This window comes from Aulonocara stuartgranti, assembly GCF_965226115.1.
Source record: "Aulonocara stuartgranti genome assembly, chromosome: 19".
Classification (NCBI taxonomy): domain Eukaryota; kingdom Metazoa; phylum Chordata; class Actinopteri; order Cichliformes; family Cichlidae; genus Aulonocara; species Aulonocara stuartgranti.
The window spans coordinates 8,037,134-8,061,586 of NC_138955.1; the positions used below are offsets into that span (position 1 = coordinate 8,037,134).

Below are 24,453 nucleotides of genomic sequence, written 5' to 3' on the forward strand. Positions count from 1 at the left end.
AAACCTTATGCAGAGATAACAAAAACTTCAGAAGTGGCCAAATCAACAATCTTTAAAGGAAGGAATGCACTGGCCAGCTCAGCAACAGTGAAAGGCCGGAAAGACCACAGAAGACAACTAAAGTGGACGATTGCATAGTTGGTTTAAAAGAGGAAAGAAGAAGGGAAAAAACAAACAAACAAAAAAAGACACCTTCCCAACATCTATCAAGTCGAGAATGTTAGGCATGTGATTATCAAAGTATACAATCAAGAGATCCTTGCCTTCATGAATGTAAACACAGTTAACAACAAGGTCTAAACCACTGTCTGCACCCAGAAACAGGAAAACCAGATTACACTTGGGCAGGGAAACACCAATTAGGGGATGTAGAGTCTAGGGGGAAAAAGACCTAACTCTTTGGACGGATCCAAACCATACCACATCCTCTGTCTAAAATGATCGAGCCAATAATATAGCATGGGAATGTATGACTAGTAGAACTGAGCCACTAGTGTTTATTGATAGTGTGACGGCTGCTGCAAAACTGACGCCACTTCACAGTGCAAATGGATAAAGATGCAGGACACACTGCAAAAGCAAAGTAAAAGTTTCTCTAGATAAAGAACTTATATTCAACAGCCAAGTCGGTCACCTGATCTCAACCTAGCAGAGCATCTTTGTTTTTGTTTTTTGCAGATACTGAAGCCATAGAGACCCCCCCCCCCCCAAAAAAAAAAAAAAAAAAAACCTCATATAAAAAAAGTTCATAGCTCAAGTTCTTAACAACAGTAACAACTTTCCAGCTTTTACTTTCCATTTCAAACCCTCATTCTTTCCAGTAAACACTATCAGAGATCAGGACCCCTGAGATCTTTCACTCCCTTTTTCTCCCTATCATCTGTGCCTCACTATCCATTGCTCTCCCTGGTCTGCTCCTCTCCCAGTCTAAGCTGAAGCCCTAAATACTCCTCCTTTTCTTATTATTAATAATAATGACATGCATCTCAGGCAGGCAAGTGTTAATTTGCATTAACACTTCAAACACAGAAAAAAAATACATAAGACATATTTTGGATAAAATAGAACAATATGCTTCATTTAAAAAAGGATGATCAATGACTAATTTTGAAAATGTATCGAAGAACATCACTGAACTCGTAAAAGCAGCTTAACTACACCCACAGTTCTAAAATATGCCATCTGGCAGCATTATGTGCATATGTTTTTATACGACTGGATACTTTTTGCAGATGTGCCAAAGTTTGCAGCCAAACACATGATAAACTTTAGAGAAGGCACAAAGCCAGGATAATAGTGTAGCATTCAGCCAACAGTGACCTTAGTACGTCCATATATGATGACTTTTATCCAACAAAGAACAGGTGGAACTGTACAGAATCAAGCAACCAGGGATTTAACAGCAGAGATCCCCTGCAGAGAAGTGTGTGGTGCATTGACCTGTTCTTGTTATATACAAATGAGTCCCTGAAGATAAAACCACAAAGTTCTTTACAAAAATGATCTGTTAATTCAAGGCCTTCTTGGCAATTACAGTGACTCTGGTTTAACATTCAGCCACTACATATCTGTTTATCACCTCAAAGTAAACATGAAGTAAACTAAAGAGAAGTCAATAAGTGAAGTCGTTCATGTTAATTACACACGTGTACAATAAATATATACCATGACAAGCCTGTCTATAGAATAAGGTTATATAAATCCATCCACAGTACTCATTGTGATGGCTTCCATTACAGTAGGACTCAAAAGGTGAAAAAAATACTAGTCTATAACTGTCAAGGCTATAGTAACAATCTCCTGTTTGGTCCATAGTGCTTGAAGAATAGACTATTCCTGAACTGAAAAGCAATCTTCTTGAAGGACATGTCACGATGCAATTCTGAATTTTTTTTACACATTCGATTATAGAAAAGAAAAGATTTTCCTCTACTTCAATTTCATGTCAATGATGATATACTGTGCAGGCTGACACCAATGTAACGGCAATGAACTGATGTGGACCTGGCAGATTTATTGGTCAGGCTTTATTAAAAACAAAACGGGAGCAGCTTATTTCCTGGTTGCCTTCTCTTATTCTAAACCCGATTACATGACAGATTGTAATGCATTACATTACACGTCTTTAGTCGGGGCAGATTTTAAAGAATCATGAACTGATCCGTCTATGAAAAGGGTTTTGTTTTTTTAAATAAATAACACATTTCCATAAGATCAATTATTCTCATCACTGACAGTGCTTGGCTTCTTTTTCATTTGATCTGGCAACTCCTTACCCCAAAGGGGGGTTGTTATTACCTACAAATTGGTGTGACAGATTGAGAAACACAGCTTTGTGAAATGTCCGGAATCATAACGCACTGGCAGACTTTTTAGTGATCAAAGAGTGTCGGTACGCTGTGTAATGAAAATGAATTGTACTGAAACGACCCTTATTATTCAGACCAGATACAGGCCGTAAAAGTATTTTTCTCCCTTTGAGCATTTCTATTTTCAGTATCTTCAGATGGAGGTTTTGGCCACATAAACTTGTTGAAAAGTCAATTTCATTCAGTAACTAAAGTTGATTATTAATACCTGTGAAAGCTCAGATTTTAACAAAAACAGCACATCAGCTAATTATACGGATGGTTGACTTTTATGAGGGCAAGCTCACTCCTGTGCTACAGCTCTTCTTTTTTCCTCCGTTCTGCATTTCTCCCTTCATTTCACACTGTACAGATGAGAGGAAGGATGTGGGGTACAAGCTTTGTTGGCACAAAACAAAAGCTGAGAACACCATGAAGATTACTTTTTCCATGTACACAGGAAATTGCACTGACATCTTTGCTGTGTTAGAGAGCTAATACATATGGTCAGGGCACACGATGCCAAAAACATGTGTTGTGTGGTTCTCTACACAAATAATTACCTGCCACATCATTGCCACATCACCTCATCTCTGGCGTATTTGGGCCACCAACACTTCCACAACATTCAGAAACAGCAAAAATAAACTGCAGCAGTCAAATGTATTGTCTAAGCTTGCAAGGTACAGTGAACCTCCCTCCTCAAAAAGAAAAAAAAAAACCTGCACAGTGCCTCGTTTCCCATCTCCTATCTGCTTTACGTGTTAGCACACTCTGTCCTAAACAAAGAGCCCTAAACATAGCAGAGTTTCACAAGCAGCAGCCAAAGAGAGAAGAGTTACAGGGAGCTGAAGGGAGTCTTCCAAGCCAGCTACACACTGCCTCCACCACAGAAATCATCAGATTCCTGTGAAAAAAAAAGCACCCTACTGTTTTCTGTTGGGGGAAAAAAAAAGCGACACACACACACACACACACACACACACAGGACTACCACTTATGAAGAATAAATGGATGATAAACTGAACGAACATGAAATAAAATGTATCTTGGATAAAAGAAGCTGCTGGATGATGAAATCCTCATAAACAGTTTAGTTACAGAAAAGTACAACAAATACAGCTTTCAGAACTTCAGCAGTATGTGCTGGTTAAAAAAAGATGTACACCCAACCCATGCTTATTATGTTCCTATTTTTCTTGGACCAAACAGGCTGGCCATCTCTGCAGGGGATGGCTTTGTATGCACAACACCAAACACAGCACAGTCAACCTGCAGAGCACCTAAGCCTTTCATCTATCAGCTACACCTGCTGCATCCATGTGTATGTCCTGTATGAGTGAGAAGATGTATTAGACAACAAAACATAAGGATGCTGCATTATGGGTATGCGTGATTATGTCCCTGTGTTTCTATCAGAAATATTTAGTTTAAAAAGTAATAACTTCAACAAGTGTAACAATAAATCAGGATGCAAGGGGTTGAATCCCATACCAGCTGACATAGGGCAAGAGGGAGGACACACCCTAAAGAGGTGTGGAGAGGATTGGAACACAGGACCTTTTTGCTGTAAGGTTGCTGAGCTAACCACCACATCACTAGAAGATGGATACCAAAAAAATGAAGTTGATTAAAGCCATTTTATCCAAATACTCTGGCCCCCAAAAAAGAAAAGAAATCAGTTGGGATATCAGGATTTGTGTTTAGGTCACAGAAGAGGACAAAGACTTCCCAAATCACACTCACTCCATGGCTGGATGCTCAACTTGCACTGGAGACTCATCAGTCTGGATGACAACCCCAGGTCTGCTAGCAATCGAGCATCAAGGTCAAGTGAGTTTTAGCCATCCCAATAAATTCTGTTTTTCTGCATGAGCAAAACTGTTATCCAGCAATTCTTTACAGACCATCTGACCGAACCATTTTTTTTTCAGATCAACAACAACAACAACAAAAAAAAGGAAATAGTGTGCATGCATACTTATGCACACTATTCCACAAAATATTGCCATTTCATCTCCTTAATCTTTTTACCTCATCTACCTATCACTTCTTTTGCTTATTACCTTCAGCTCAGGACACTTGAGGACCAGAACTTTTCATAAAACTTTTAAAAGCCTTCATCAAGGGCCTAGGGGAGATAAGAGGCAAAGAAATAAGGGGGAAGCTGACATTAAAAAGGGTGCAAAGTGAAAGGTGAAGTCAGTTCATGTTTAAGAAAGTAGTCAACCTACCATGAAATGAGCTGAACTACAAGAACCTAATTAGTCTAGATAAGCCCACAATAGCACACTGACACAAAGAGGCTCTAGTATGGATGACACACACACACACAAATGGATGAACATAACCACACAGATTCCTTACAGGGATTGTGTTATTAGTGCCATGCTGATGTATCTACTGTTGTGCGTGAGTGGGCTGTATGTCTCTGCTCTCAGTAAATACTGGGAGACTAGCATCAGTCACTGCTGCTCCACTGGCAACCCACAGAGGTAACAATCTTCAGAATAGCACCCAGGTCATCCAGACACCCACGTCTGGCTGAACCTCGTTAAAAAACATTTGTCCAGACTCCCCAAGATGTTTAAAGAAGTTATATCAGTCAGATACAGCAGGAATGCTACAGCAAACTAGAAAACTCTGTAAAGTACACTGAACTGAACTTTGCACCATCCCCAGAGGCACAATTTTCTGTCTTCTTGTCTTAAAAGTATAAGTAGGAATGGCTTATTTTCAGCTAGAAATGACTTTGTTTTTAAAGTTAAAATGAACAAAGTAGTATCTCGGTTATTTTTTTCTACGAACGGACAGGTAAAGCACAGCAGTGCATTTTTTTTTCTTCTGTTTGATTTCAGTTGTGCTGTCTGAAGAGCTCTTCTCGTACGCCCTTTTTCCTCAGACATGTGCTTCTGTGGGAGTCCTCCAGCTAGTCTATGTTGAAAGACATGTCAAGCGACTTGTAGGTGTTTGCTGATTCTGCAGAACGACATTAAGGCCACAACAGTTTCAATATACTATTGATTTTTTTTCCCTTTTTGGTCTCAAAAACATGTTTCAGCAGTTAACATGGTTACTTTCCCCTCTGTCATTTATACATAACATACTTGATGGGAGAGATCAATTTGCTTTTTTTTTTTTTTAAATAAATAAAACCAAATCTATTCCAAAATATCTTAAAATCAGGTCATAAATACTGCATGTTTTGTACATTGTCTAACACTGCCTCAGTTATAGGCTTCAGATTTAACAGTGGTCAAATTTCAACTGACCTGAAGTAGTCCTTCAAACGTGATACAGTCAAACTACATTTTCCTTTGAGGACTGAATAATTGTAAACAATTGACACATTTAATTTGAAATGAGTCTTTATGGGGGAACTGCTGAATGTTTTTCCATTTTAGTAATCCTAGTAATCCGGTTTCTGTGATTTCTGTGGGGAAAGGTTAAACCAATAGGAGGTAGGACTCGAGGGACACCTTTAAAGGTGCAATTAAATATAACAAAATATCATGGGTATGTGCAGTCTTGTTGTCGCATTTTAATGTTGTTGGTCTGTTTTATAGGCCGCGGCAAACATTTTTAAAAAAGTGAACAAAGGCATTGCTGGAAATCAGCTGACTAATTTATTAGGGATAGTATTCATTTCTTATCCTAAGCTATCCCCTTCCGGCTAAAGTTAGAGAAACCCTGGCAAATAGAGACAGAAACTAAGGTGTATGTATATGAAAAGAGAATTTCAGACTTCTATGTCTCTGGACCAGGTAACCAAGGTCATACCTGATCTGATTTTTTAGCTGGTCTGAGCAGCTTAATGTACCACTGCGCTACACAATCCACTCGCCCCATCTCACCAGTGAATCAATAATCACAAGGGCACTGATGATGAATGGAGTCAAGCTGAAAGTGCACAAATGCAATACGCAAGAAAGTGTGGTAACTGAGAGTTTTGATCATTTTTAACACCACAAGGATGCAAGACAGATGACAGCAACATTAATGTATAAACACACTTGTCGTAAGTCACTGGCTCCAATTAACAGTATTCAAAGTAAATGATCCCTGTGTGTTACAACATTAACTAGAGTGTTACTGCATTACATTATTCAACATTTAATTAAGTTGGTGTGATGAAAAAGAAGCTTAAACTTTAAAAACAATCACCACAAACAGGAGACCAGCATTAGCCTCAGCACATGTGTAAGAGCCAGCCAACATATGAAATTAAACATGTAATCCAACCCACAAAATAAGATGCCTGCATAAATGCAATTCATGAATACAACCATGCCATTGAATGTCTTAATGGAAATTCATGTAAAGCTCCCAAGTGCACAAAGGATGTGTCAGAGACTCTGATAGCTGGTTGGGCTTCATCAGTGATTAAAGACAAAAAGTTACCAACCAACTTGGTCAATGTTAAGGTTCTGCAATCGTTCCAGCAAACATGTTCTCCTGAAAACTTTAATATGCACAAAAAAACAAAACAAAAAACAGGCTACAAATATACATCACCCAGTTTGTCCCTTTTCAGCCACCAAACAGTGTTTTCTCTTTGGATAAACTCCAACAGAATGACTTACTGTTTTGGGATTTCATGGGAAATGAAATTACAGAGAAAAGCAACAAGAACTTTTTTATCAAGCTTTACATATTCAGGGATAGAGCAGTCAAGACTATTTTTGTGATTTTCCATAAAAACTTTTTAAAAAGTAAGCCATTTTCTGATGGAGATCTTATCAAAGACTTTTTGGTGGACTCTGCCATGCTAATATGCCATGAGGAAGAAGAAAATGAACACGAGTGAATGTACTCTACTCTTCTTCAGAAGAACTGTACCAAGACAGATCGAGCAGACTGTTTTTTTCCTTTTTATCCTTGGCTCTGAACAAAAGCTGTGATGTCCGCAACACAAGCCAGTTATTCATCTTTGTACGTGGGATAATGAAAGAGTTTGAGATTATGGAGGCGCTGACAGCAATGCACTCAGTGAAAGGGACTACGACAGGGAGTGATTTGTTCACGAAGGTAAGTGCTTTGATGGGCTTGGGCTGAAATGGGACACACTCGTGGGCGTTTTACCCGATGGTTGTCCAAATGTGACAGGGAAAAATGTTGGACTTTTGAATCAGATGCAAGATGAAAAGACTGAAACGAACCCAGAAACTGGTATTTTTACACTGTATTATACTCCAGGTGATCTAAGTCAGTGCTAAAAATTAACCATGTTGTTAATGAATAGTTAACTTGGTCAAGGCAAGAGCGCTGAATCACAGATAGTCTGTTCGCAGTTTCGGAGGAGCACGAGACTAAACGTTGTGACAGAGGCTACCACACAGCTGTCAGGTGGCTCAGCCTGGGCAAACTGTTAAAAAGAATATGGGACTCAAAAGCATATATACTTAAGAGTTTTGTGAGAAGAAATGCAAGAACACTCTAGAGCCCTCAAATGCATTTGCTGTTGATGTGACTGCACTAATGAACTAAATACCAAACTGCAGGACAAAGGCCTATCTGCAGATGAAATGCAGTTTCTTTCAAGCCAGCCTGAGAGCAACAGTCTTACTCGCATGCCAACAGTAAAGATGTTGGTTCTCTTTGGATCCACCGTTCTACGAGAACAAATATCCACAGTTTAACAAATCCAGTTACAGATCCATTCTCAATGACAATCACCTCTCTCTCTCTCCTCTCCTCTGTCTTTTGGATTTTCCACACAGACTTTGACCCAGACTCTTGTGCAGTTGTAGTCTGTTTTGGGTTTTAACATTTTTCTCTCTGAACAAGAAAAGGGGAACTGAAAAACTGAAGATGAAGCAATTGGACTACAAGCAAAATGCCAACAGTACTGATAAAAGTCTGAAATTTTGCAAAACTTAAATTATAAATTGTTGCCATTTTACTATTCCCACTGCATATATTCATGGCCTAATTATAAAAACTATAAAAGTGGAATTTTATGAAGAGATAAAAATCAGTATTGAGCAGAACTGAGTTCATCATATTAATGGAGCTTTCCACAACACACCTTGTTCTCATTCAGGCCCTTATGAAAGTTAATGATCCACCAGTGACTTAAACTGTGATGACACTGTGGTTTGGCATGTGAACAGGGATCAATCACAATGCACTGACCCCAACAGTGCTTGAAAGAGCTAGGAAATTAAATAGTGAGAAAGAATAGAAATTATGCAACCTCACATTAAGTTGAATAACAACTAGCATAGGCAGTAATATGAATAACAGATATCACTGGTTTAGTTTTACATTGTGTATATACACATACTAAATCTAGACTGTGATTGAAACAGAAAAAAAAATGCAGAGAACTACATCAAACAAATTAGGAGAGAAAGATGATCATGCACACCAAAAAGTCAAGTGTTTTTTGAGAGCTCTCTGCTAGACCTTGTGGGCAAAAAAAACCCCTCCTCTAGTGGAAATCAGTTTATTGCTGCAGGGAATTTAAGATTATTATCAGTCTTCTTTGCTAACATAAGATTAATTTACAAGCTTTCACTCTAAAGTCAAACAACAGCCAGCTAAGTGAGCTAAACTAGTTTCGTTTTTCCTCCAGCAACATGTAATTTGTAGTAAGCGGCACTGCTCACCAACTGGCAGGTGTCCAGGCTTTTTTGTTCCATTAATAAATGTAGCTCTCTACCTAAGACAAACAGCCATGTGCTCAACAAACACACAAGTCAAAGACTTGAGTGGTTAGTGATTTATTACAAAAACATCTTGATTGTTGACGTATTCAGATACTCCTCTTTTGACAACACAAAAGCATATGATCCTGGAGTGAGTGCAGAAGTCATGTGGTTTCATTCTGCTACCTTACTCAGTTTGAGAGTGAATCTCTTGTGGCTGTCTCTACAGTACAGCTTCTGGTACTTTAGGCTTCCTTTAACCGTGACATCCCACAGATTACATAACTCTGCCACTGCTTGGCCCCCAGGCTTCAAGTATATGCTACTGTCGCCATGAGACTGTCAACAAGCACCATCCCCCACCCTTATACACACACACACACACACAGTACTTTTACAGTTACACACATCCTGAACACGTAAGCAACACAAGCTGCCCTCTGTTTAAAATGCCCTGGGAGCCATGAGCTGACTAGTTTCAAACTTGTGGTGTTATTGTGCAGCACATTCATAGGAAAACGCACATAAAATCTAGAACAATGCTGTGCTGGCTTAAAAGCCACATGACTTGTGGAAACAGAAGTAGTGAAGGCACTACTTCTGTTCCCACATGTGATACAAAACATCAGCCGAGTCAGGAGACCACTAATGCAGACAGTCAGAGTGTCTAGGGGAAGATAAATGGGTGCAATGGTGGTGATAGCAGAATTCTCAGACAGTGTATTCTCTGGATTTCTTTTGGTACAACATGCATTCCTACATACAAGAAAATGATGATAGCATGTGAAACGTTTCTTATGTCCACATAAATTTTGTGTAAACCAATGCAAAAACCTACCAAAAAATAATAAAAGAAGTGGGAATGCAACAGTTCACAGTCCTTTTACTCATACTCAACAACAGCATTCCTATCCATCCTTAGACCAAGGTTGGAGCCAATGACTGTAGAAAATCTCTATAAAAGTACAGTTAGGGGCAAAGGCAGTCGAATAAGGGCAGATTTTGTAAATATTTATCTCAGTACATCTCTGCAGTGCATTTCAAATCAAACCAGAGTGAAGTGCATACTTTCTGGTGTAATTCAAGAGGTTTTAACAAAATGACTGCATTGAGTGTTTTGTACTTGCAACCATTTTTATACGCAGCCCAATTTCAGTTCTGAATTAACAAACTACCAGCTTTACGTATAAGAACTGGTTTTAATATTGGGAGTAAAAGTCCTTCGCCACAGACATTGCCTTGAGATGCTCTGCCAGGTCTTTACTGCAACCATCTTCAGTTGGTCTCTGCATTCAGTTTTGTCTTCAGTAACTACAAGTCATGCTCCACTTGGCTGGAATAGGGAGTACGACTTGGCCATTTAATAACATCCCATTTCTTTGCCTCGAGAAACTCTTGGGTTGCTTTTGCAAAATGCCTGGATGGCCCATTTGGACTGAATTAATCCTGCTACTTCTATCAGTTTTCACATCATCAATAATGCTACTTCCACTGGCAGCCAGACATGACCATGTATGTGTGCCTCTGCCATGTTTGACAGATGATATGGTATGCTTTTCTTTTCCACAGATTTCTATTGCAATCACTGTGGCACAAATTAATCTTGGGTTTATAAATCCAAAGTATTTTCTTCCCCCAGTCCTGGACACATGCATGCAAAACCACCAAACTTTTGCAATAACAACAGGCAGACTGTCCACTAATAAATCACTTGAGGATGTTTAAAAATGCTAAAATAAGTCACCAAATACACTTTGACTACCATTACTTAGGAGGTCCATGTGGGTAAAGATTATGTTTGGAACACCGAGTTGAGAATCTGAGAATAATGCTCAGCTAATGAATAAAAAAAATATCCAGTAATCAAATTTTGGAGGTATTTTTTGTTTAATTAACTATGTGCCCGTCATCTATGGATATGATGGTCAGTGAATTGACCAATTACTCAACTGCCCCGATTGCAACTGTTGTAAAATGTGTAGTAGTGGGCATTTTTTGGCTTAGATAAAGTAGTAGCAACACAATGATGGCAACAAATGAATGCAGAAAAAGATAATGAGGAGAAATATCCAGTCAAACTTAAAATTATTTACCAAGCAGAAAGGACAAACAACTGCAGCAATTCCAGCAAATCAAATGGAAGCCAACTAATGACACCAAGCATGTTTTTTCTTAGACAACAACACAGTATCGGAGGTGTGGAGTCATTAGAAAACATGTCAGCAAGAGGCTTTGATGCTTACACACGGATGTTCACCACCTAAATCAAATGTCTCTACAAACGCGTGGACTCCCTTGGCCCATGGTGACATGCATTTCTTTTTTATTTTGCTCTTGTGAAACAAGTAGAGCAGACACAAGGAGTATCAAAGTCAGTGAGGATTAAGACATAGAAAATACAATATAGATAGATTAAAACACACGACATTAGGTCAGGCAAAGGAACAACATAGATACCCAATTTTCAGATACAAAGTAATTTTGAATTTAACAAAAAGCTACAACATCGGATAATTACCACATTTTTCTGCCATGCAAAATAAGCAATTAGGACATCAAGTGATTTTAATATATTTCACAGTGGCCAAGCTCAAATGAGATACAAAGGTGAACGCTGCTGCAAGGGACGTGACGAGACTGGCATTACAAGAAGTGAATATCAAGCAATACTTATTTCCACATGAAAGGCGAAATGACTCATTATAAACCCTTTAGAAAAACAGTGTCCACTCTCTGACAATTTGTGGCTTGCGCTCGCTACAGTTGCCTTTCATGTACATGTATCTGAGGGTGTAAATAAAGAGGCTGACTGTTGAGTAACTTGCCTGCTGCAAGGCAACCTTGAATTTGAATCCAACATAGACAGAGCTTTACTGGCTTTGAGCTGCTTGGTTATACTTTAAATTCCTCATAATCATCCTTAAGTTAACTATAACCCTCAGTCATGTAATCTACTGCTGCCAGAGCAGCGTTCAAGACAGAAAATGAAAAATGTATCAGATTTTCACAAGCAGTTTTTCTGGCACGAGAATTAAGGAGGATCTAGATATTCTCCTCATGAACAATTTGCCTGGGTAATTCAATTAACAAGTAATACATCAGCTAATGTTCCAACAATAAGGGAGAAAAACCCCAAACTGAAACAACTGAAACCTGAATTTCTGGTGAAGCAATTAATCAATTTCAGCTTAAATCTAATCTATTTAAAAAGATTGACATGAAGCCCTGCAGCAAATTGATTTAGTGTGTCATTCTGTTGGCAGGGGAAAACGTAAACATGCTCATCAGTGTGAACATTAGTGGAAGAATTATGGGAGACATGCGGAAATGTGACTGTGGGTTGCAAAGGCGCAACTGGTGCGCTCTCGCAAATAGAAAGGCAAAAAGCATAAAATGCATTTAAACATAAGCAAACAAAAGGAGGTTTTTAATTTGTCCTGACCTGAGACGCAGATGAATGTCATGTAATCTCCTTGACCACCGGTGGCCAGGAAGGGGATCTTTTTCTTTGTCCTCCGCTTCACCTGTACAGCAGCAAGCATCTTCTCATCGTGAGGTATGAACACCTCCTTGTTGATTACAGATTTGGCACTCATCTCTGATTTAGGCAGACGTAAACAGCTGGTCACCAGTTAAAGTGGAGCAATCCAGGCTTCACTGAAGAAGAGAAGAGAGTGAAGAAAACCAGCTAATTAAATTAAGTAGGACCAACTAGACTGTGCTTAGAAAAAGCAAAGATCTCACATATCCTGAAACACACATTTTTCATTTAGCAAGTACATTAAGGGCATTTCCCATTCTTCTTTTCTAATAAATAACACGGATCCTAATTTGAAGTGTGAATCTACTGAAACAAGGTGCAAGCAGCATTGTGTAATGGCAGTGAGAGGGCAATATACAGCACAAGTCAAATGTACACACGAAAGGAACCCAGGTAGTTTTTTTCCCTAAAAACTGAAAGTATAAAATAACTGCTAAACATTTTAGTTTTACATTACCTAAAGTAACTTTTTATAAGCGCTCTTTAAATATTGGAACTCTTATCTTTTGTGCTATACACAAAATTCTAATGGTTTCGGAAAGAAGAGGAGACACTTCCTTGTACCATGGTAGCACAAAGCTGAGGTACTTAATTGCAGATTTGTTTAGATCTTTTGTCCATGCACAAACCTAGTCTTGGACCAGTTAATCTTGTTTTCCAGCAGAGAAAAATCCACACAAGACTACCTGAATTTGCTCACAATGCACAGCTCATTAGGTTATTTCCAAAATCCTCTATAGCTGCATTTCCCTTGCAGTCAGTCTTAGCATTGCATATCTCTAAATGTTTTGGCAATATTCTCCTTGGAAGTATTGCCACTCACAAAGATGAAATGACTTCAGCTGAAGCTGTTAAGAGTACTGCTAGTCTCACAGATACAGAACAGCAATCATATTTCCATTACAACAAGCCAACTTCTACTAGTCAATCTCTTTCTGGAGGACGGCGACTAGACCACAGTAAACACAACATTACGTGTGATGGTGTCAAAGGAGGGTGTGCTTAGTTGCCCTAACCGTGAGTGAGCACAAGAAACAGTCATAAAGAAGTAGGTTAATTAGGCCCAAACCCCCTCATGAGGACTGAAACGTAATCATTTTCTCAGCCACACACATTCATTTCAGACACAGACCACTTACAACCGCATACATCACAGGCCAGCACAGGCCACCCTGCTGCTTATGAACTAATCTGTCAGCCTCAAGTAGCGCTTGAATTACTCTACAGCGAGGCAAAGACTGCAAAACACCATTTTCATCAAACTGACTTGCTTATAAAAACAACTGCCCACAAAGTAAAGTCTTTTGTAACAATGCAACAAGCTTTGAAATTAGTGCTCAGCAGCTTAGTGGAAGTACAGTTTGGTGTTTTGACTGATTAGCACAAAAGCAAACCTGCAGAAGGACAAACTTTACCAAGCACCCTCAGTGTTCTCTGGTCTAAGCGTTAAAGCAGGATTACATCATACCAAAAGAAATACTTCAAAACAAGTGGAACTTAAAAGCCTTAGACACAACAGCATTGTTACAATATAAGATAATCTAATAAATAGTCATGGAGGAAGGAGCCCATCATCACACTCCAAGTGATTTCTAATATATCCTTTTATGTTGGTTTCATTTGAATTACATCACACACAGAAGATCTATAAAATGAGATGAATCATCTCCCTGTCACAGGCACCTCACCCACAAAAATGCAACACGTTCAGCATAGATATAATGTATTCCAAGGTCACCATATTCTCCTCCCACAAAAATCTGAAGATGGTAATATGGCCTTGACTTTTTTTCTTTGAAAAAATTAAAACTACAAATTAAAATTAAAATGTCAACGTCAATCACCATGTGCTGACAATGTTTTTTATTTTAGGTAAACATACTACTTTCATCACAGAAGATTAGAAAGCTTAAGTAACAATCGAGCAGTAGTAGTGATTCTACATTTCCAACTTAATCTTTCACAGCCAGCACTTATTAAACATTCTCTCTTTCTATCCATCTTCTTGTGTGCTCTTTCAGCAATGCAAATCTTAAAAGTAAACAAAAACTTCAGCCAGGAGAGTAATTAAAGAGGCTAATAAATGTGTCTCTCTTTGGAACTGGAGATGTCCAACAACCGCAGACTTTGGCTAAGAGACAGCACAGTTTCCCATCAAAATATGCACAGGACTATTTTGCATTCAACATAAGACAGCTCCTTCAATTTAGACCTTTCATGCACAGTATACTGCCATTCTGAGCTCCGGCACCGACTGAAAAACTTGCAGCCTTATTTATAAAGAATTAGCTAGAGCTTAGTCTTCAGATTATTCCTGACAATGTGCAGACCTTTGATTCATTAAGGAGCACTAACTATTACTTTACATACCTGTTAACTCTAAATCTCATATCACATAAAATGTACATATTTAATAAAATTTCTGACTTGCAAATTCTCCTAATAAAGGATTTATGATCCTGCCCATTTGCATAGGTCTTGGCTGGGTAAAGGATTATGGGTATGCAATAAGGGAGAGGTGTTTGTGTGCACCCAATCAATTCCAACTGGGAGTATTTGAACAGCTGTGATGCTGTGTGTAGGTAGAACACTGACTGGTTGAAAAGACATCTTTTAAAGAAAACAGAGCAAGACAAATTGAACAAGAGGGGAAAAAAGGAAAAGAAAAACAACAACAACAGGAGTAACACACATTAACAGTTGTTCCTCATGGATTTGACACTGTCCCCAGTGACGGTTTACTGTTACATATGCAGACAGCACATCCATAGCCTGTTTGTTCATTCATTATGTCCCATTTGAAATTCGGAAAGTCTTTGATCTGCCAATTAATTCATAAAATCATTAACTGATAATTCTTACTATACTGCTAATACAGCTTTTAGAGCAATAAAATCAGAACCAGACCAGAGCTGTTTTATGGCCTCTGCATTTTTGCATGTTGCATGTTCATCTCTCAAAGTCAGGAGTGACCACATTTTGATGAAAGGATGAAATGCTAAGTTATCATTCAAGATAGCATTAGCAACCTTGGTTATATCTATGGCACAGACGAGATACCAAAACAAGTTAGTGCAAGTTACCACACAGAAAATAATGTTTGCCAGATAACTGCAATATGATTCCAACATCCTTTTAGACTGACCTGCTTTGAGAGCTAGCCTCGAGGCCATTAGCAGGAATTCCAGAGTAGTTGCCACGGTTTAGCCTCCCCCCCCCCCCCCCCCCCCCTTTGAATACACTGACCCAATCTTCACAAAATTAATTTCATTAACTGACAGAAGCCCCACTTCAATGTGCACAAACTGTACAGCTCTCCAGAGTTATGCATCAAATCCTCCCAATATAACAAGCTTTTTCAATATATTGATGCGGTATTTCTATTTTTAGCATGTGCATGTTTAGCTAACAATACTGGGGGTATATCACAGCTTTTCTTTAAATTCCACATGCACCACTCTAAATTAGTTCAACCTTTTCAGTTGCTCACAATTATTTTATTTTCTTGTTGTTTAACTAGATAGCACACTGCAAAGCAAATACAGAAAATATGCATCAACTGTTTGGTCTCGTTGCTACCTAGTAGCAAATCAGTGCAGTGGACTTTTTTTTTTTAGTGCAGTGGACTTGTTCACTTTCAAAGCCCTATTCCACAGCACCGCTCCCTCTTCTACACTATCTTCTAGCTATAAAGGAAGGCTGCCCACATCACCCCTCAAGCTGTCACCAGCACATAGCCCCCCTCAGGTGGTCCGCTGAAGCATGACGGGAAGGGGGGGATAAGTAGATGGGGGATGCAAGGAAGAGAATAAGGAACAGAAATAGGAGAAGGAAGCAAACATGAGCCTCAAGGCAGCGAAATGTAGCCAGCTCCAGTGCACAGCTTATGGTCTGACTTTGAGCAGTCTTATGCAATTCTGAGCTGTGCGAGCAGTCACAGCCAAGGAGCTGTTGTAGCAGTGAAAATGACGGACATATACTTTACGGCTGCTTATCACCCCATTTTCAAGCAAAACCTTTCAAAAACACTTCATTAACTGTGGTTGTGTATTGCCAAGGAGTAAAAGGACCAGCCCTGTTCCTGCTCATTCCCTTGCTCCCCTCTTGTGTTAATGTGAAATGTGTTCAGTCAATGCTCAGTGCTCTCCTGGGACCTCATTGGAGTGCGGTCTTTGAGCTAGCCTGCACAATGCACATCTTCTTCTTTAAGCATCAACACGGTCCTCCCGCTTTCCAGTCTGTGCTCACAAGCACACAGGAACCGCAACTTCTTTCCACCGCAACAGAAACAGCAGGAGCTGAGAAAATGGGCCCAAAAGACAGGTGGATGATACAGGCTTTGTCAAGCTAAACTAAAGGTGTGTCTTTAGTTTCCTTTGGAGAGGCATAAAAGCTCAAAGCCAGATCAGCAGGTGGCACAGGCTAAAAAAAAGATTATTAATTAAAAAAATACATCAACCAAGTCCATCTGAAATCCATCTATTACTAAATATATTTACTCTGCTGTATGTGTAATTAAAAAGTTTAGTAAATTATCTATCACTGATATAAAGCAGTATAGTCTGGATGTATATCCAACTCTTAAGACTTTTCTTTTTAGACTGACAGCTTTAATAATCTAAGCATATAGTCTGGTGCCGTATTTGGGAATCTAGGTTAATTAACGTTGGGGAATTTACTCAGCTTTATGGAAAGTTGTAATCCACAACTAATATCCAGAAAAAGATTCCAAACATTTTTACACAGTGTACAGTTTGTTAAACAAGTCCCTTGTGCCATATTTGAGAATTAAACATACAGGTGCACTGCAGTGGCGTGCCAACAATCTTTTTTCTTTTTTTATTCCTGATAAGCCAACAATACGAAATGCAGTGCAGACTGAACCTCAGCTGAACTGATATGAAATAAGTACAGCTGGGAATATCGCATATATTGATCTGACACACTAATAAGTCCACCTTCAAAAGAAGTACATATCTACTCCTCCCACTCACATTTGACTGGCTTTGGAAATGTTCAGAAACAAAATAGTTTCTTTCATTCCACACTCCACTGTGGGAGATATCTCAAAGACATAAAAACACGCTCCCTCATCTGCAGTCTTTCATGCACATCTTTCACATCGACTCGCGGTTCTTTTCAGGGCCTCGATTTAACAGGAAAAAAAGAAACCTTCCATAGCGCACCTACGTTCACAGATTAGATCTTTAGAGAGTGATGTCATTCACCCGTGTCACTGACTGAGCGATATCCAACACTGCCACGCGAACAGATGGTGAATGTTACTTCTCATAAAATAACTGAGAGATTACGACATCGATCCTGCTGTTTTTGAGGTGTTACTACCAGCCTGCGTTGTATTAATGCAGCACTACACCACAAATACAAAAAATAAAATCAGTTTCGCATACACAATATATCAAAAACATGTACAGTCATTTGAAAGCGAAAGATTTTTCTCAGAACTCCATCCAGTCCAGTAAAAAAAACCCAAAAAAAACCAAGTAGACCCCATGATTCAGTACCTTGTAGAACAACTTCAAGTAACTTAAAGCAATTATTTTCTATTTGACTTTCATCCATCTTCTCTTCATCCAAAGGGATATTAGCCTAATCTTCTTTACAAATGCTAATATATTCTTCTTAGAGAGACGAGACTTTCGCCTGGCAACGCTTCATAACACGCCATACTTGTTTAGTCCTTTCCTAATTGTACAATCATGAACTTTAACATTTAACATGCTAGCTGAGGCCTGTAGAGTTTTTTTGCCTTTTTTTGCTAATTCTATGTCCTTGGAGTGAATTTGTTGGGATCGGAACATCATGGTATTGTGTTATTATGACCCACCTCAATGTTCCAGTGCCTAAACTTCTGTTTGATTATTAGCACCTAGCTGTTACCTAGACAAGCAAATGAAAGAGGGTCAGTGATCCTAGAATGGACTCATTTTATAGCTTGGAGAATCCAATAGTTTGCTCTCTATAGTAGTGCCACTTTGAAAATAGATTTTAAAATATCAAATCTTTTTTTTCTCTCTTCAAAAAGTTTCATTTAAAGCCAAATAAAAACCAAGTCCAATAGCAATGGGGTTTGTTTAAGTGGTGCAAGATAAGACACTTTAGATATAATCTATTTAGTCAAATGTACTTTACATGGAAAAAACAATAGTACTGTTGAGAAGGAATCAAAAGTATGACACTAAACAATATCCACCAGGCTTTGAAAGCTTTGTCAGACTTTCCCAGTAAAAATAAAAGCCAATCTGCATCCAGCACATTGGGCTCTGAACTGCCATATCTTCTCTTCTGAGGTATCACTTTTTTGTTTGTTTTGTTTTTGACGCAGCAAAATTTCCAAATTCCTTATAACCAAATCCAAATGAAGAGCTGTCACATGTAAGACTCGAGGAATGCAAACCTAAACAACCGTTTACTGCGTGGGTAACAATGCCAGCAAGGCAAGAAATTATATTACACACATTCTAGATTTTTATAGTTGAGAAGCTCATGCTCAGCAGAGGCATCGCACAGATTTTGAGAAAATAAACAGAGACATCCGTGTCTGCATACATAATCTAAGAGAAGCTCAAACTGTAGGCTCTTACTCAGGTAAGGAACATCTTTTGCATAAGGATCTTTTTTTAAATTCTGTTGTTAATTCAATGAGTTGTAAACTTTTTCTCGTCACAATACACATGGCGCGCATATGTGTATATAGCAATGTACGCGAGAACGAATAGTGCACATGCCATTTAATGGCCATTTTGTGTTAAAAGGGAGCACCATAGATCAACCAGACTGAATAGGATGTTATTTTCTCCCCTTAAAACAGAAAGATATGGAAGGTCCCATCCATTTTCCTGTGAAAGTCAGCTGTTAGTGAAGGTTATATATTGCCAGGGCAGCATGGGCTAACCATGAATCAATGAATGACATGCCAGGCCCCCAAATGAGCTCATTCTTTAGAGCCCAGTGCCCTCTAGCAATAAAACATTTGAGAAGGGGGCTGGGAAAACAGAAGAAAAGCAGATAGAGAGCACTTAATGAGAGATTTCTCAAACACTGCAGAGATCACGAGCATAATGACTGTTAGAGGACCAATGGCATGACACATTGCATAACAGTACAGACGTAAATATACATCAAGGTAAAAAGACAAAAATGCCACTCCATACAGCCAAAATACTGAATAAGAGCAACAATCCCTCAATGCAAAATTCGGATTTTTTTTTTTTTTTTTTAACGCAGCGCCTGCCCTTCAACATCATCTTGCAAAAGCCAAAGTTAGATATAATGGCTGTGCTGTGATTTTTGTCTGCGTTTACAAGTAAAATGATGACTGAGAGAAACAGATGCAACTTGATGGGTTTTTTTTCCTCTCATAAGCTGCACAGCTGTCTGTCACTAGCTGAAACCTTGTTGTTCGGTGTCACTCGCTGAACAGAGCAGATGGTGAAAAAACTGCGCCAGCAGCGGGAGAACAAGAGCGTTCGCGAAGGAGTACCGCCTGAAGTTTTTTTTGGGCGGGGGTGTTTCGTTTTGAGTACTTTTTTTTTTTTGCAGGATGCTGAAAAAACAAAAAAAAATCTAGTGACAAAGTCACTAAGTTGGCAACAATGAGTTGAAGTGAACTGTGATGGGCCGAGAGAGATGTTAGGCATGAAATTCTACATCCACAAACGTTGATTCTGTTCATCTGGACATAGCATTTTCAGTGGGAGAAACATTTCGTCACTCACCCAAGTGACTTCTTCAGTCTCAGCTGACTGCAGGTGTCCCCAGTCTTATAAACAGTATCACTTAAACTAGTACCACTGAAGGAACAATGGGCTGTGAGGTCAGTTCCTTGAAACGTTTCTCCCACTGAAAACGCTACGTCCAGATGAACTGAATCAAATTTTGTGGATTTACCTACCTGGATGATTGAGCATGCATCAAGACGAAATTTCTGAATTTAAAGAAACTAAAAATCTGAAGGCGAGCCAAAAAACATCAGGTTCTCTTCTGAAAATAATTGAGTTGGTTGTCATGACAAAGAATATCACGTAATGTGTTGGAATTAACTCACTCTAGCTGACATTTCTTTAAGTAGTATTTTTCACATTAATACAGCGTTAGTTCTAGATGTCATCTAGTGCAGATAAGGCTCACTGTTGTTTAGTCATTCAAGATTTGCAGAAGTAGGATGTGGCAGCTGGTCAGTAGGATTGTCACGCCCTTCCTCTGCTGTCTGCTAACTGGACTGGGGAAAGTGACAGGGACGACAGCCAGTATTTTACCCAAATTTTAGCAGGTTAACAATTGGCAATGGGGGGGGAGGCACTTAAAGGACACACCCCTATATCTTTCTTGTGTCTTCCTTTCATTACCTTTCCATTAAGTATATTAAAACACAGCATAGAGCAGAGCAATTCAGGGAAAGCCTTAGACTCCAGACTTCAATGTCATTTTACCAGAAACCCTGGCAGCAGAGTGTATTTGTTCACTATATGAGATGCACCGCAGAAACAAGGATCTTTATCTCTTTATGTCTGCCTTCGAGGATATTTGCTGTCTAGCAGAAGAAGAAGCCAGGGAGGGAGCCGGCTCAACAGTTTACATCATGACTGTAATTGGACACTGAATTATGGGGAAAGGTATAAGCTTATCTTTTATGGCATGCCAGAGCAAATTAAACCCTGAACTCAGGCAGCAAGAAGCAATATTTTAATGTAAGTGGGTTAGTTAATGCCACCAGGAGCATAGGGGCAGTATAAGGAGCCTCACAGCTAATCCCAACTAAACATTCTTCAAGGTCTGCAGCATGTCCTGGAGATACAAAAGTGGGAATTGCTTTGGGATTTGGTATAGTAGTATTTAAATACAAGCATGTGTTGGACTTTGTAAAGAGCCACCCCTGAGATTTTTTAAGATATATTTAAAGCCAAAGCATATGTCTTTTTTCCCTTTAAAACGGCCATTTGGTTGATACACATTTTAAGTAAAAACACTATTTCATCATTCCCTTTTTAAAAGCTCTGAGGTGGCCCCTGGGGCTCTAAACAGTTTCCATACACATTTGGACTGTTTTGTTTTAGCACAAAGATGCCAAAAACCTGGTTTTGGATATTGCACAAATTATCCAAATATTAACACTGAACGCTTTAGATTTAAGAGGTGAACATATTTAGCCTTCAAACATCTTGCTCTGTACGGTTCACTGGAAGGAATTCAAACTATAACCCTTTGCAGCTTTAACATGTGTGCATTAGCATGTGGATAATATCTGGAGGCTTTTATACTCTAACTTGCCACTGTGACATGAAGACGAGCAAACAAACAGATGACAGAGAAGCACACCCTGCAATCATAATACTCGTGCTGGACAACTCCCCACATTCACGTTGGGCTCAAAGGAATTTCACTGGAATATTTGTATATGCTGGGCTGGCGCTCAAATATTAAACGTTTGGCAGAAACTATGTGAGCTATTTAATTTTAATTTACAACACAGGCATCAAACGTACACTTTAAAGCACAAAAACGTGACCGTGGATACAAATATATATATATTTTCTAACAGCAAAACAATTCAAATAATAACAATGTTGACAAAGAAATCCGTTCAGAAAGCCCGAGAGAATGATACATAATAATAATTTAAAAAATACACAAGTTGTTTTTTTAAGTAAGTCACACCGTCGCGTGCGCTAGTTAATGATTAACAAGCGCGCGCGCACGCTTATATTGATTGTACCGCAAAGTGGCTGAAAGGTTGTTGGCGCAGTCTTCCAGTCGTTCATCAATAACAAGAAACTCCCCCCGTACGCCTGTGTAAAATATCTGCCCAACTTTTGATTGTTTGCGGGAAGTAAGCGGGACGCAGAGACTACTCACCGATGCGTCTGAGCGAGCAGTTTCCACGTGCAGTCAACAAATCCTTGGGTTAAATGTCTCCAGCTGTCACACTTCACCTACTTTTAAACAGCTTCTTCCCTATTGTTAGCCTTCCTCTCAAAATAAAAGAGAGCATTTCGAGGTTAACATCGCGTCGACTTCACTTCTGCGATAGTTGCTGGTTTCTGAGCCGCGAGAGGAGAGTTTTTTTCCCCCTGCTGTCGGTTTTGGAGAGCCAGTCTGTCTGACCGTGGCTCTCTCTTTCTCTCTGTGTGTGAGTGTGTATGGATGGGAGACCAGTAGCAGGTTCCCAGACACACAAACCAAACCCACCCGCCCGCCAATCACGTACAGTATCACACCACCACGTCGTGAGCTCCTCGAGTCTGTACGCTTCGCGAGACGGAGAAAATTCCCAGGCTGAATGGAGGCGGTGGCTGGATGTTTATTGCCTCTTGAAAAGTCATAATATGTATAATATTCAAACACAAAAGTGAAAGCAAAAGGATACTTCATAGAAATGTGTCAAACTATGATCATTCGGTACAACAAGCACTTACCAGGATTAACCTTGACCCTAACACATACCAAGCACCAACAGATTTTACATTTTTACATTTATAATACATAAGAATCGACTTAATTCTAAGGTGAGATTAAACTAAAATTAAGTTAAAATCAAGTTAATCTGTAGTTAGTCAATTTGTTGTAGACACCTATTCAATTCAGTTCAATTATATTTATATGGAATTCACAACAACAGGAAGTGCTCTATGTTGCAAGGTAAAGCCTCCACAATATTAGAAAGAAAGCCCAAAAAATACACAATCCCCTGTGAGCAAGCACTTGGCAACAGTGGGAAGGAAAAACTCCCTTTTAACAGGAAGAAACCTCTGGCAGGACCAGGCTCGGGGAAGGAGAGACATCTGCTGCAACCAGGTGGGGGTGAGGGGAAAGAGAAGAGGGTAAAAAGAGACAAAAGGTAAGCTAGAGGAGAGAGAGCTTCTGAAGTTGGTGGCCTGTGTCAAAATTGTCCCGAAATGTACTGTGAATGAATGAAACACTAATAGTTTATAGGGGTTAAAAAAAACAGAAAGTAGCTTCTCTTCAGTGATTCGGACTTCCCCAAGTTACAACTTTAAATAAATATGGCACTACCAAGGTTGCTGAGCTCATAAAAAAAGAGCTTTCTGGCTTCTGAGGATATTGTGAGTGTAGTGGTGGAGAAATTATATATATTGTTTTTTGTTTTTTTCTATGTCTCAAACACTGAAGAAGACTGATTATCATATTTAGCCTACAAAATATCTTCTACAACTAATTTAGCCTGGTCTTAGCCTGGACAGGATTACAGTGCCTGGTGAGGTAAACCTCACAGTCCCTCTGATGATATACTGGCAGTTATGACACCAATAGGTTTTATTGCATAGTCTGTATGACTCAGACTTTAAGTACAGTATGTGATATCTCCCTGTAAGAGTTCATGAACAGTAACTGTTTAAGAAGTCTTGTAAAGGAAGTTCTCTTTAAAAAAAAAAGAAAAAGAAAAAGAAAAGCTTATCCACCTTTACACATTTGTTTGGACATGTCTCCCCTCCTGAAACAGGTTACTAGAGTTCTAATAGCATCACCTCATGAGAAAACAACAGCATATAATGGTGTTATACAACAATTCTCATCACGCTGCCTGTGGCGCAGACATTACAGACTTGTGGTTATACGGCAGTTTCCCACATTATGACTGCTAACTAGGGCATTTCCCAAGATCATCTAAAAAAGAAGCTCAAGTTCTTTGAATTAGTCGTTTAGACAGGCCTACTCTACCTGAACACTTTCCAATAACGCCCCGCCGGACGTGTGGGAGGTGTCAGTGTTCAGGACCATCATCTTTTGTTTTTCTACAACCTTGCCAACAGAAATCTGCTCCATGGGAATTCACAAACACACAAACACACACACACAAACAGTGGATGGTTTTGTCTGGTTGTGAGTCATCCATGTTCCCCACAGATCCCTAATTCCTCTCCTGATAGATCTG

At 39.2% G+C, this 24,453-nt stretch overlaps 1 protein-coding gene across 1 annotated transcript in view; it reads right to left on the bottom strand.

Annotated features, from left to right (window-relative positions):
• stxbp6 (syntaxin binding protein 6 (amisyn)) overlaps positions 1 to 22,805 on the bottom strand; it is a 64,187-nt gene extending 41,382 nt beyond the window's left edge. Inside the window, exons 1-2 of the mRNA XM_082516216.1 lie at positions 22,416 to 22,805; positions 12,441 to 12,655 (exon numbers count right to left, since the gene is read on the bottom strand). Of these exons, the coding sequence (XP_082372342.1) occupies positions 12,441 to 12,594 (154 nt within the window). The 5' untranslated portion in view covers positions 12,595 to 12,655; positions 22,416 to 22,805. The remainder of the gene's footprint in view (positions 1 to 12,440; positions 12,656 to 22,415) is intronic.
• Positions 22,806 to 24,453: the final 1,648 nt, after the last annotated feature.